This window comes from Indicator indicator, chromosome Z (assembly GCF_027791375.1).
Source record: "Indicator indicator isolate 239-I01 chromosome Z, UM_Iind_1.1, whole genome shotgun sequence".
In the NCBI taxonomy this organism is placed as follows: domain Eukaryota; kingdom Metazoa; phylum Chordata; class Aves; order Piciformes; family Indicatoridae; genus Indicator; species Indicator indicator.
In genome coordinates, this window is record NC_072053.1 from 73,722,799 (window position 1) to 73,736,960 (window position 14,162).

A 14,162-nucleotide genomic window follows, 5' to 3' on the forward strand; every position below is an offset into this window, starting at 1 on the left:
AACGTGCAGGTAAGAGTGATGAGTGACAGGTTAATAAGAGCCATGATGCACAAAGAAGAATTTACTTAATTTAGGGTTTGGGGGATTACTCCATAAATGTGGTAAGCTGTAATAAGAGAGTACTGCAAAAGAGCCCATTGCTTCTGTGAATGTCACACTATTAGCAGCCATTTCTGGTCCATTTAAGAAAAAATAAGTAATCTCACCTGTCTTTGGCAGAGGGTAGCTGACATTAAGTAAGTTTTCCAGAAATGAAAATATCTGGCCTGTGATATTTAAAGCATAGTCAACACATCCATTTTTAACTGCCTCTTTCCGAGCCCAAATACGTATCTGTAATAAAACAAGGAAGCATCACTTTAGAAAAACCTCATGTTTTCATTTCCTTTGCTTCTTTTTTCTGCAAATCATGGTTTGAAAATGCTGTTTCTCCACACTGGGCCATGCAACAAAGCTTCTAAGAATAAAAATCCCAGCTCAGGTTTTGCTGGGCCTAATAAAATGTGGCCCAAAGCCTAATCCTGATAAAATCTAAGACAGTTCCAAGTGCCAAGATTTGAATCCAACTATAAATTGATGGAACAAAGAGACTCATGATTTTTCTTTTATTAAATGGGAAATGCTGTAAAACTATTCAGAATTACACCTCTGAAGCGAGGGTAGTGAGTCTGGCTGACAAGCTTTTCTTCAGACATTCTCTGAAGACAGCAAAACAGACGTGCAGAGAACGTTTGCTGTCCAAACAATACACATCTCTCCTCTAGAACTTTCACACAGCCTGAAACAAACCACCAGCCTTCCATGACTGCCAGAGAGAGCAGATGACATCTACGCAGATGACATCAGTACTTCTGAGTAACAGAGAGAGCATCAAAGCTTTCCTCTCCTGTGTGCATTTGCTCTGTAACAGTACTTTAGAAGGCTGCTGCTTGCCAAAAGTGGTGGAATAGATGAAGGAAAGGTTCACATGTCTATCATGTATCTCTGCATGCAAGAGTCTCCAGGTCTCTAGCAGCTCAAAATTCCTGCATTTCTTGCAATACATGGTCTCATAAGGAGCTGCACAGCCAACCTCTAAGAGCACAGTTGGGAAGCATCAGGATTTAATTTACAAGGGAAAAAATAAAGTCTATTCAGTCAACACAGTATCCTTGGCCTCCGAGCCCTCAGATGGGGCTTCAGAGGAGATTCAACCAGATCACTTGGTTTTGCAAAACCTAAATACAATGCACAGACTTCAAATACCAATGCTAGAGTTATAATACCAGTGCTTCAGGTTGTAAATTACTTACCAGAAATGCCAAAACAGACACAACAGTGTCACACAACCTAGTGTGAGGTGTCCCTGCCCATGGCAGGGGGGTGGGAACTAGATGATCCTTGTGGTCCCTTCCAACCCTGAGTGATTCTATGATTCTATGATTCTAACAAACATGCTCACACAAACACTGTGGAGGCATCTCTATATGAAAACAAGGGGTGAAATACCCTCTCCCCTCTATCTCACAGAACACAGTTGGTGCCTCTTTCCTCTGAAGAGTGCTCATTTGAATGCTTTGCTCTGCTGAGTCCTGTCAATACAGAGGTACCCAAGAAAAAGGCACCACATTCAGAGCTGCAAGCATGCAATATGTTCTGTACAGGGGATGGCAGGTATGACATACCAAGTCAAATCTTCACTTTAAAAAGGAGGTGATATTGCACTTCCTAGGTTACCCTTGCACTGTCCTCTCACGTTGTCCCAATTTTCCCCAGTGGGATGACAGTGAACTAGCCATGAAGCTAACACTATGCTCTCATTTATTAAGGATAGCAATCATATGCTACCCTTATTAGTTTTATGCTTAAGTTTGCTATTTATTTTGGAAACTTTTGGTTGTTGGCTTTAAGTAAAAGAAAGAAAGTAAAACAACTGCTGCAAATGGAGCAGATTCCCTCAAAAAAATTTGGCTGTTGCAGTGTAAGAGCAAAACCGAACACTCCCAGATGAAGGAGGTTCTAACACAAACCAGTCACTTTTAGGGGCTGCATAAGTTTTGCCACATAAGCAGATGGATTTGGCATGGAAAGCACAGTTAATGTCTGTGATATCTTCTAAAGCACACGATTCATCACAGAGCCAATTTGTGTTGTAAACTGCTATAATGCATTATGCAGACTCATATTTACCTCATTTCCCTGCTCAGTCCTGGTGACATAATCAAAATCACAAATCACAAAAGCAGTCAAGTAAGTTGACATTTTCAGTGAAGTGTTAAAAGTGGTAACAGTCCACAGGCTTCCATTATCATCCTTCATTTCAGACACATCTAGAAAAAAATAGTGAAGAAGTAGTCATGCTGTTGCTTTTCTGTAAGAAACAGGAAAATTTGTGGTTTCTGCATGGATTTTTACACCTCTGTTTCATATGCTAGTTAGTTCTGCACTAACTTCATATGTTTCTACTGGAAAGCAGGGAGCCAGACTCACTGCCACTGCCATGTATCAAAGTCGTGACCTTCCATGCAAATACCAAAAGTCCAGTCTTGAGCTAACTGAAGTCTGGGAAGGATATAGAACTCTGTTAGCTTTAGGATGTGGGCAAACTGTGGACAACTGATCTCATGCTGCATATCTCTAGAATATTTGGTCTATTAATGATTCAAATATAGGCTACATGTGCCCAAGTATTATGAAATATGTCATCAGATACTTTCCTTCTAAATAAGGGAGGCATGGACACGGGAAGAAAAAGCTTCAAGTCATTCTCAGAGAGATCCCATTCATTATAATTCCTAAATTAAGTAGCTTCCATGCAAATCTCATAAAACCTCCTGATTGTGGCTGAAAATTATTTAGAGGAAAACCAGAAATTTGTGGCACCAAAGTGCAGAAGAAAAAAGCCACTAAGAAGGAGGCAAGAGAACCAACAGATTTATATAGAAGTACTAATTTACACAATTTGTTTGGAACCTTACATCCCAAATGCATCCTATGTGAGAGCCCAGGCAGGGAAGGAAGAAGCATCCCCAGAGCCTTCTAGTCCTCTCATTCTTAGTCTGCGTATACACAGGAGGCTATGGTGTCTCTTCCTGGTGTAACATTTTTATTTGTTTGCGGTAAATACATCTTAACATGTACTTAGAGTGAAAGGAATCTCTTAACACCACAATTATGGGCTTTGCAGCAAGACAGACACACTGACTAAGCAGTAAATGTCAGGAATTACAGCCCATGCCACCTCCAGCAACCAGAGGAGAGCACATCACAGCTGGCAAAACGATGAAATTGCTGCCATCAGAGACATTAATACCGGTAACTGCCTCCAAACTTTTAAGTTCATAGGCACAGATTTTCTGTGCGTTTTAAGAACAGAACACTGCTGTATGGGATTATACAATGTGTTCAGATAAATGACACCCTTTTAAAAGTAATTTTGGGGAAAAAAAAATCTGTGTATTCTTGGCTGTTTCCTTACCAATAGCAGGCATGTTGGAAAGAGCCGCATAGCTTGGATCATGGACAATTCTGATATTAAATGTGGCCTTCATGGCAGGTTCATCAAAACATGGGAAAACTGTCCTGGCATATGTTGGCTCCAGCTGGGAGGCAATAAGCATACTGTAATAAAAATACAAGTAAGATTAACCCAGCATGCTAAAGATGATCAAATTAAATCATAAAACCAACAAATCAGAAAAAGCAATATGTGAATCACATAGACATGCAGATTTGGGAAAGGTCTGGTTACTATTTAAACCCATTATTAAACGCCTTACCCAGCAGATACTTCAGTATCTGTATCACCTTACCCAACAGATACTTCAGTATGGATGCTTCTGGAGAAAAGCAGTCTTTTTTTATTTGGAATTGTTCATCTTTTACTCACAGGCTTTTTCCAGATATATTTTAAATATTTGAACTTTTCTAGTTTATTAAGACAGTTGAATAAGGTTTTGCACAGCGGTCATAACTAGAATATCTCTGTACACCTGTAGTGCATGCACTCTTATTTTAATGATACATTTTAATTAAAAATTGTACTAACTGTTAGGTACCTGCATACACATGCACCTGCACGCTTCAGTCAAATCACATAGAGAATAACCTCAGAAGAGCAACACCAGTACTGTCCCAGTCTACTGGCAAGCCCAGGAAAATACTCATGAAGATCCCTTATGCTGTGGAGTCCTGCCTCACTTGGAGTAGCCCTCCTGTCCGAACTAACAGAGCTTTGATGCATCTAGGTACTCAGCAAGTCAGCCTAAACAAAGTTAATCCTATTGTGTGAGGCTATCAGTGAGAATTTAGCATTAAACACAGACACAAAAAACAAACCACAAATGTGTTTGGCTGGAGACTGTAATGGTAAGCACCTGAAACTGCATTAATTGCAGAAAATCTGACTATAAGTCAACCAGTTTATACAACAAGCATCTGCAACCATCAGGGTCTATAGAGCTGTCTCTCCATAGAAGCTGGTTGTGCAGCAGTGGTCTCCCCTTGAGTAGGGGCACCTCTCAGTGTTACTCCTCAAGGCTGAGTGGCCCCTTACCTGACAGCAGACATGGATGGGTTGATGAAATTTTTCACACGCATGTAACATTTAAGATAAGTAGCATATATAAGTAGCAAACTTACATAATAATATTTGTATCCCATACTAACCCATGGTAGCATATTGACCACCAACCGAACTGCAACTTATTAAATATTTTATATACTTATATTTACTGATTAGAATTCATAACTACTAGAGTAGAACAAGATGAGTGATCTCTGACACACACTTGGCTGGAGTCAAAAGACAACTCACTGTGTCTCATGGGCAAAGTTTCAAAGAAGAGCAGTAGGACTGGGCAGTTCACATTAGGGCATCTTTACCATGAATCAGAAAAAACAGGCACACAGTGGTTCTCAAAGATCTGTACCTGTCAGCCCAGCAGCAGCCAGCAGCTGGGTGTACCAGAATGACAGAATTTCCTGTTTCAGTAACCTCTACGCTACCACAGGGCTAATACTGTGCAGCTGTAGTTGAGCTGTTCCCTGATAGTGGATTCACATCAGGTTCACAAAGATGTGATGTTTAGCATAGGCACATCCCAAACAAGCCAGGAGCCATCAGCATCCATGCATTAAGTAATAGTATGTAATGAGTTGGATCTGCACTATGCAGTGGAGTAACAAGTCTAGATCTGATAAGCACAGCGTGACTGCACCTAACCCTTGACCTATAGCACTCAACTGTGTCTGAAACCTAAGGTTACATGTTTTAAGATTTCCTTTTTGAGGTAAGTGAAATAAATGGATTATCTCTCCATTGATACTTGAATCACTTTGTGGAATGTTCACTTGGAACCAAGGAACACTGTCATTAGCTTCCTGCTTCCCCTGACGCAAGTCAGTAATGTTTTCCACCCAGTTCCCAAGGCCAGCCATCCAAGAGCCCTTTTCCTTTGAAAAATGTTTGGATGTTGCCCTTTTAATAGCTGCGTTATTTAACCCTGCTCAAAGCCATTCAGATCAACCCTGCCCTGAAAGCATCAGCAACTTATCTATACTGTATCATGCACATTGCTGATGTTGGGGAACAGAGTATCACCAGGATGTCAGAGCATTGTACTCTCAGAATATGGTACACTTTGCATTTAAAAGACGTTTCTAATGATGTATTATAACACAACTTACTCTGTTTAAAAGAAGCCATGTTGTACACATGATGACTATTGGGACCGTGAGACCATCACTGAGGTGAGGAAAGGCTCAAGAGAGAGCAGCACAATGTATTTGACCTCTTGCCTGTCAGGGTAAGAAAGTTTTCTTTATGAACTGGATCCCCTACAGAGTCAAGTGTATGCTGTGCCTGACTGGATGAATGCAGCTGAAGCTCCATCTGAGGCAGAAATATCACCTCCTCCTTCATCCAGTGCAATGACAGAAAGTAATTTTACGTTCTGCCAGGGTTGCAGAGGAGCAACAGAAGTGACAGGCTACTTCATCAAGGAATCTCCTTCTTGCCATACAGCACAGTAAGCTTTTGTGCATTTGGTTGTGCAATCCATCACAGCTTGGTTCTACGAAACACTGAGCAACCCCATGACTGCGAACTCCCCCACACCAGTGCAATTGCTGCTTCAGTAGTATCAGTGCCAGCAGAAACTGATGCAGACACTTAAAATTTTGACCACAAGAAATTGTTATTCAGGAACACAAAATTGCATGTACCAGGCAAAAGTGTTGTGGTAGAAAAGAAACATCAATGATTCAAAGATTCTAGAAAAGAAATATGAGGATGGTTTAAATGCTATTTTTCAGCAAGGCTCCAAAAAAAAAAAAAAAAAAAGTTTTACGTATATTACACAAATAATTGGTGTTTCAAACACACATTACCTCATATTGTTTGTCAGAATGAGTCATTGGGGCTTTGGGGTTTTTTTTGGTGGGGGACAGTTTGGGGGTTTTTTGTTTGGGGTTGGTTGGGTTTTTTAAAGGTGAAGGTATTACCATGAACTGAATTACTAGCAAACATTTTTCCACAGTCCAATATTATCATTAAAAAAAAATTACTCAAAGGGAAGTTATCTTTTATAAAAGCTTAGCATTGCCTCAGCAGACAAATAAATTCCTCTCTTAAGCCTACACAGATCTCTTTTTTTTTTTTATAAATATCATATAATGCCTTCTTCCCCTAGTAAAACAAAACCAAAGCCACAGTGCTTTTAAAGAATAATAAATGCACAGATAACAGGATCACTTAACCTAAAACATTAACAATTTATCCTACACAGGCTCTTTTTTTTTCAGTGTCTAAAAAGAAAAAGAGGAAAGCACCCTGTATAGAACCTGATAAAAACAGCATTAATTGCAGAAGACTTTTTTTTCTTGTGATGGAAAAAAGCCATTCCTCTAAACATGCCTTCCCTTTAAAATTATGTTATTTGTAATACTGATAGCATATGGGGGCTTGCACTAACATTTCTAATGTCTGATTTCTTCCACTTTTAAAACACATAAGCAAACTGTAAAACAAACCCTGAAGTTTTACTCAAAGTAAGGGAGTTTTGCAGTGAAAAGAGTCCTGTTGTATGCAGCAGCTAGCCAAGCACCCAATCCCTTTTCTTCAGGTGAATGGTACTCAACACTAACACGCAGCCAAGAAAATGCTAAATTCGGTATTTGCTCTGATTTCTGTCCCATGCCTTTGATGTTCTTACCCACAGATTCATATAAAACAGAACTAAGAAGAACTTTAGATCCCTCTGAGGCTCAGTGAACTATATCAATGCTGTTCTAATTCCCTTTGCCTTCATTCTAGTAATAGATGCAGAACCAACTGATAAAATGCAGTGTTTGACTACAATTTGGGATGCCTGTTTAATACCAGCTCTGTCCAGAAAGTGTTCTACAGAAGTTGCACAGGGCACGTCCAGAGGGGCTACCAAGAAAAATTCTCAAAGGGCTTTGAAGCTTGATGTGAACAGTGATATAGAGCCTCCTCTAACCCTGGAGCATACATGAGCTCATTCACAGCAGTGCAAGATCACTATGCAGAGCAATGCTAAAACAAGCCTCCTGCACCTACGTCTGAGCCAGTGCTGATAAACGGCAGATTCTGCCTACCAGATTCTGGCATGGACTCTCCTGGCCATATTCAGCATATAGATACTTTATTTCAACAGGAGACCTTTCAAATGCTTAGTGGGAAGTGGGAGCATCCTCCTTTTCTATTTACTTTGTTTCTGCAAGAACTGCAGGCATGGGCTGTGCACTACCCATAGGAAGTGCTCACATTTTTCAGAGCTTTCATTTGTGTGTAAGGTCTGATCAGGTGGATAGTACAAATTGTCAACAACAACAACAGCAGTCATCAGTGATCAAAGCGGTAACAAACAACTCCTGTGCTGGAAATTCAGTGAAGTCTGGGCTTTGGTTCATCCTGTTTTCCTCAGACTTAAGGTCAGCACTTCTGATAACAGCTGTCTCTGCAAATGGCTTTCCCACACCTTGCCAGTGTGCTCCTGCTCCAACCTGAAGACAGAGAACAGTACTTTGTGTCAGCTATCTAATTTTGCCAGCCTGCCAAGAACAACGGGGATATATAACAAAAAAAAAAAAAAAAAAAAAGCCAGTGCCAAAGCCCAGATGGAACAAACACTTTGGGGACTTTGGGGACTCTGCTTCTCATTAGGATTTAGCTGCCTACTGAGAGCTCATTCTTCTCTGCTTATCCTTCTCTTCTGGAACAAGGTCTCTAGTGGTTCCACACACCAATTATAAGACCAGTGTAGTGTATGCAAGAAATACAGGAGTCTGCATGACCCTAGATAAACAGCATTGTTACAGATGGTGGCTTGACTTAGGTATGGAAGTTAGAAGCCTACACAGGAACTGAACTCCAAATGTCTGCCAGAGCCAGGTGTAAGTCACTAGAGCTCATGGTTTCCTTGCAGAAGCACTAACAGGCTTTGTACTGGCAGCTGAAGTGCACTGGACGTTTTTAAATCACTTCTGATACATACAATCTATTAGAACCCAACTTTTTCTGTCATTAACAGCTTGGTAGAGCTTACAGGCTACATCCCTCAAAACACACCTCCCCCCCGCAAAAAAAAAAAAAAAGAAAAAAAAAAGAAGGCAAAACCCCTTCAGTGTGACTGGACCCTGTAAGACTAGGAAAGTGAAGGTAAAGCAATGACTTAATTCTTAGTGAAGGAAAAACAACAACATGCTGTGGCATAGTATTGATTCAGAAAAAGCCCTTTTAAAACAGAAAATATATGAAAAATCCATTCAAGAACATCAAGAGTGTAGGCAGGAACAAGAAAGCAAAACAATATATCATATCTGCAACCTTGATTTATTTGCGTCTGAACGCCACTGGCATCTCTTCAACCAGACTGCAGTCTCACATTTCATCAGTGCTTCCTGATGAGCTAAGAATTAGATGGAGCAATTGTCATAAATCCTCTAAATAACTGGAAAATGAACTATAAAAATTATTTTAACAATTTAAGAACATTCTTTTCTTCTTTCCTACTGTGGCAGCATAGCAGAAAATAGCTTTGGTTTTGGATCCTCTGAATTGCACACAGTTGAAATAAAAATAAAAATCATAGTCTAATTCAGTGTTTCTTAGATAGGACCTGACTGAATAAGTAGAGCATCAGGAAGTACACTGTCAAAAGTATTAATGGCTTGTTCCTTTCCTCCTATTTTGATTTTTTTTTAATTATATAAATTAAGTAAAATGTCCTATTTTTTCCTTAGCCCAAATGTTGCACAAATAATCCTGTGAATGACCATGGGTGAACAAAGAAACAGCAACTGAGGAGAACCAGAATATATTTCCTGAAAATACTTTTTACCAAATCCCACTTTACTCCAAGCTAACTACACAAACAAATAAAACAAAACAAAAAAAAAAAAAAAAAAAAAAAAAAACAAACCCAACAAACAAACAAAAAATAAATTCTGCATAACTTAAACTTTCAAGATGTGCCAGGTAGTGTTTAGTGGTAACTAAACATTCACACAAGACCTGTCAGCCAACTTACTGTTGCAGAAAAAAACACAGTCCTCCTTCATTTCAGTAAAAACTATTAACTTTGTTTTGTGTTTTCATATTTTTAGTGTTCATACAGGCACTTGCAAGTATGGATCTTGTGGGTAACTGAGTATTACATCAGTTTGGAGGTAACTTAGGTAAGTTAGGAACTGCTGAGATACAGTTTGTTTTAGTGGACACATTGATAGGCTGGGAGCCAGGAACATCTGAATTTTAACTTTGGTTTTCCTTTTGGCTCATTGATTGCTGATCCTCTGCTATACACTACTCCTTTAATTGTTAAAAATGAAATAACTTTAAAATTAGCGACTCACCTGCCTCTGCTTTAAATGTGTGTGTTGAGAAACTTCTCTTCAAAGTATTTAATTTATACTCTTCCATTTCAATTTTCTTCAGTAAGCCAACTATAATGCAAATCATCTTTGGATGATTCCCAATATCACAATACACAGGCAAGCAGGATTTTGAGGGCAGAAACATGTTTTGGATGAATGACTGCTTGATAAGCTCACACTGCCCCAGTACCAATTTTGCTGCTCAAAAGAACGAAAAGGAGGAAAGCAACCTAATGGCAGTCACTAAGGAAATCATCGGTTGTTTAATGGCAACCAACCAACTTTATGTGTAGTAGCACCTACAAAGTCCATCTGTTCAAAGCAGATACCCACCCTATTCCACCAAACTTTTGCAACTGTCTGTGGTCAATGTCTCTAAATTCCCACTCAAACACATATCCAAAATCCTAGATTCTAGATAAAGACATGTTCTCCACAAATACAGGCAGAGGAAGTGAGGGGCTCTACTACACAGACATGTGGGGGTCAGTATGAACACTGACCCAGACGGCAGCTCCCAGGAACTGATTGTAGGTATTGTGTGACACCCCTCCCTGACAGTCAACGGCACAGGAAAAGACAGGACACTATCCAGATGCAGCTCGACCGCCTGAGGCAGACCCTTTCCTCTGGCAAAGGTAGAGACGTCTGACAGACCCTCGGGAAGTCCTCCCAAGACTAAGTCCAGGTGAGCAGCTCCTCACCAGCCTCTGCAAGCAAGGACGTCTCTGAAAACCCTCTCAGCACGGTCTTTCCAAGCCTCCACGACCCGGTGCTACGGATCACGTCAGCTGCTGAAGGAAAGCCAGGGCGACCCAGCTGATGCTCTCTGAAGACGTGAACTACCACCACGGAGCACAGATACTAACTTGTAAAAGTTACCTTGCCGCACAACCGCGCAGAGGCAGCGGGCTGCGCAAAGCCCTGAGCAGCCCAGACGCAGACGTGTCGGCTTTCCTGCCACCCCAAGCAGAGAGCTGCCCCCGCAGGTGCCACCCTGCCATGGTATCACCTGAAATACTCTCTGCGGAGACGCAGCAGAGGCAGCTGCCGTCGCCTACCTGCTCCGTCCCTGGTCAGTGTAGCGGGTGAGGAAGAGCCCGTCGAGGTCCTCCTCTAGCCGGCCCTGGAAGCTCAGCTGCACAATGTAGCGACGCCCGGCCCACAGACGGTCGCGCAGCTCCAGCACCACCACCTCGCCCGCCTCCTGGCGCAACCCCGCCACCTCCACGGCTGCGTCCGGCTTGGGCATGGGGCCACGCACGGCAGCGGCGCCCGGCTCGGGCAAGGGACCGCGCACGGCAGCGGCGCCGCGGCTCCGCAGCCCGGAGCTGTGCAGCACCACCAGATCCGTGTCCTGCCGACAGCGCACCGTGATGTTCACCTGCCCGCTAAAGACGAAGGGCCCCGCCTGGCCCGGCCGCACTCGCGGCCACAGCTCCAGGTCGTAGTGGAGCGGCAGCAGGTGAAGAGGCAGGCGGTGGCCGGGTCCAGCGCCAGGAACGGTCCCCGGCGGGGCGGCGGGGCTGCGGCTAGCGGGCGACGGCGACGACGGCGACGCTGTCGACGGCAGCGGCGCCTCCTGCCGGCAGCGGCCATAGAGAGCGGAGAGCGTCAGCAGCGCGGCCAGCAGCACCAGCACCAGCGCGGCCAGCAGGGCGGCGGCCCTGCGCCCCATGTACAGCCCGCGGGCGCCCATTGCAGCCGTTCTGCGCCGCACCACGGGTCGTGCGGGCCGCTACTTACGGGGCGCGGCGCGGCGCGGGGGAGTGAGCGCGTCTGAGGGCGGGACGCGCCGTACCGGGCCGGGCTAGAAGGGATCATAGAATCGTTTTGGTTGGAAAGACGTGTAAGATTATCGAGTCCAACCGTTACCTAACTCTTATCGATCTGGCGCTAAACCATGTCCGTCAGGACCACAGATGGAGTCATGACCCCCCGACTTCCCAGGGAAGACGCCGCCGGGAGGTCTACCCCGGCGGCGTGGGCAATCTGCGACCCGCGCAGGGAGCACGGCACGACGATCAGAGATAGCGTAGAGGCGTGGATCAGCCTTCGCCGGGCATCGTCCGCTGGCTGCCCTCGTCCCGCCCGCTTAGAGGGACGCGTCGGCGGGTAGCTGGGCAGCGGCTGCTAAAGCCCGAGGGGCGCAGCCGACAGCGAAGGTTGGGCGGTGGTACTGGACGAGGTCCGTGTTCCAGGACCCCGGGTGTAAGTGACGACGGCGCTGCCCGGACAGAAGGCGTTGCACGCACCGGACGGCCCACGCCGTGCGCCTGCACAAAGTCGCGGTACTCAGGACGGCCGTCGGGCTGGGTCTGGAGGCTCTCGGCGCCCTGACGGGAGCGGCAGCCAAAGAAAGAGAAAAAAACAAACCCACAAATATTCGTACTTTTTCACCACCGTGAGGAAAGGCAAGGGAAAGGATGAGAAGATGGGGGTTCACCCCTTGAAGCGTGCAGAGCGTTGTGCTTAGAGCTGTTTGCCTCAGAGCTCCTGAAGGAAATTTATGCGTTAAAAGATTTGGGAGGAAGACGGTACATAAAAGGGCATGGTCAAAGTGAGTTTCTGATGAACCAGTTCTCGTTCAGAGCCTCACATCCGTGGGTAGTTCAGCTAAGGCTATAAACATCATCACACTGTACATACGTAGGTAACCCCCATGCAATCGGGTTAATCGTGTGTTCCCAGCTAAACGTGCTTAAAGGGAGATTGCAAAATTAAACCTTTACCACCTTGTAAAAATTGGCCGTTGTTTTTTCTCAATTGTAGCTCCTCTTTTAGATCACCACGAGCCACGCATTAACAGGAGCAGGAGACAGGAACAGTGGCCCTTGTGTGCCATTGCCTCAGATACTGTTTAATCTGGATTTTAAACAGATTTTCCTCTCTCTCTTTTTTTTTTTTTTGTTAGTTTTTTTAATCAGCCCCCACCCCCGCACTCTGCTGAACCCAAGTCAATTCCTTTGGGTTTTCCTTTGGATTTGTGTTTTTCACAACAGCCACCATCAACACCAGACAGCTCTGTATGCAAAATCAAGGCACTGGATTAGGTATTAGAGTCTGATTTTTTGCCGGAGTTAAAGGTGAATGGCTAAAGTAAATTCACCTCAGTGACCTAGCACTAAAGGTTATCCCTCCAGCTACTTTATTTGTTAATTGAAAGAGATATCCTTTCTGTGGTCCTGTACAGAGTAACAGCTATAGCTTCCTTCATGCTGGGCACAACAGGACTGGCTGCTAGAGCTCTAGAGCATAGCTCTGAGCTGCTGGACTAAGAAAGTTTCTGGTTCCAGCAGTAAACAACAACCTATTTTCCTATCACTTGAGAGATGGAGGGGATCCCCTCTGCCAGCCCGTCCTGCTGCTTGCAGGCTCTCTCACTCTTCTCACCTCATCTTCTGCCTGCTCAATGCCTTTGCTGCTGTTACCCATTAGCTTAGCAAGAGGTTGTCAGCTGGCGCTGGCCCATCTTTTGCTGTTTTCTTTCACAGTTTGATTTGATATTTCTGTTTCTAGGCTTATTTTTTCATGTTGTTCTCATTTATCCTAGTCTTCCCTACCTGTGCCTTGGGACATCTTTCTATTTTCTCTATTTGAGCCATTGCACTCTTTCCACTCAACCCATCATCCTTTCACCCTCTGTACTTGCACATGCCTCTTCATATTGCACATCAGCAGCTTCTCCCTTTTCTCGTAGCACATTTTGCAACATCCATTATATTTCATAAGACTTCAGAATAATCTCTAACAAACTTCTTGGATGTTGCTTGACCTGCAGCCACCTAGCAGCCCTGAACTAACTGCCCTCAAACAAGTATGTTGTGTGTCACTTAAAAGACTTCACAGAAAATGTTTTCAGACATTTAGGAAATGTCTCTCTCATTGTCACTGTAAGTTTGGGAAGCATTTTGTTGTGCTAATCCAGAGTTGCTCCATCCCATGGGAATGCTGACACACCATGGAGACTGGGTAAGATGACTGTTCAACAGCTCCCACAAAGGCAAGGAAATAAAAGACTGTTCTGCAAAGAAGGAGGTAATGGGAAGAAGAAATCACAGAAATGCATCACTATTTCTAAGGTAAGAGCTCAGATATTGTACAAAACTACAGTGGATTTCACTACCCTCCTACATTTCTAAATGTTTTTTACCCTCCCTTGACACTGTTGAGTAAAACCATGCTCATACACTCACCCCTCAAAACAAGGTGTAGGCAAAATCAGAACTGTGAGGTATTTCATTCCACATCTGTGAGAACAAGCAGAACTGCTTAGTAATAAG

At 43.6% G+C, this 14,162-nt stretch overlaps 1 protein-coding gene across 1 annotated transcript in view; it reads right to left on the reverse strand.

Annotated features, from left to right (window-relative positions):
* The window catches only part of LVRN (laeverin), a 38,316-nt gene extending 26,738 nt beyond the window's left edge, over positions 1 to 11,578 (reverse strand). The window contains exons 1-4 of the mRNA XM_054397968.1: positions 10,941 to 11,578; positions 3,458 to 3,600; positions 2,170 to 2,309; positions 207 to 333 (exon numbers count right to left, since the gene is read on the reverse strand). Of these exons, the coding sequence (XP_054253943.1) occupies positions 207 to 333; positions 2,170 to 2,309; positions 3,458 to 3,600; positions 10,941 to 11,578 (1,048 nt within the window). The remainder of the gene's footprint in view (positions 1 to 206; positions 334 to 2,169; positions 2,310 to 3,457; positions 3,601 to 10,940) is intronic.
* Between the last annotated feature and the right edge of the window lie 2,584 nt (positions 11,579 to 14,162).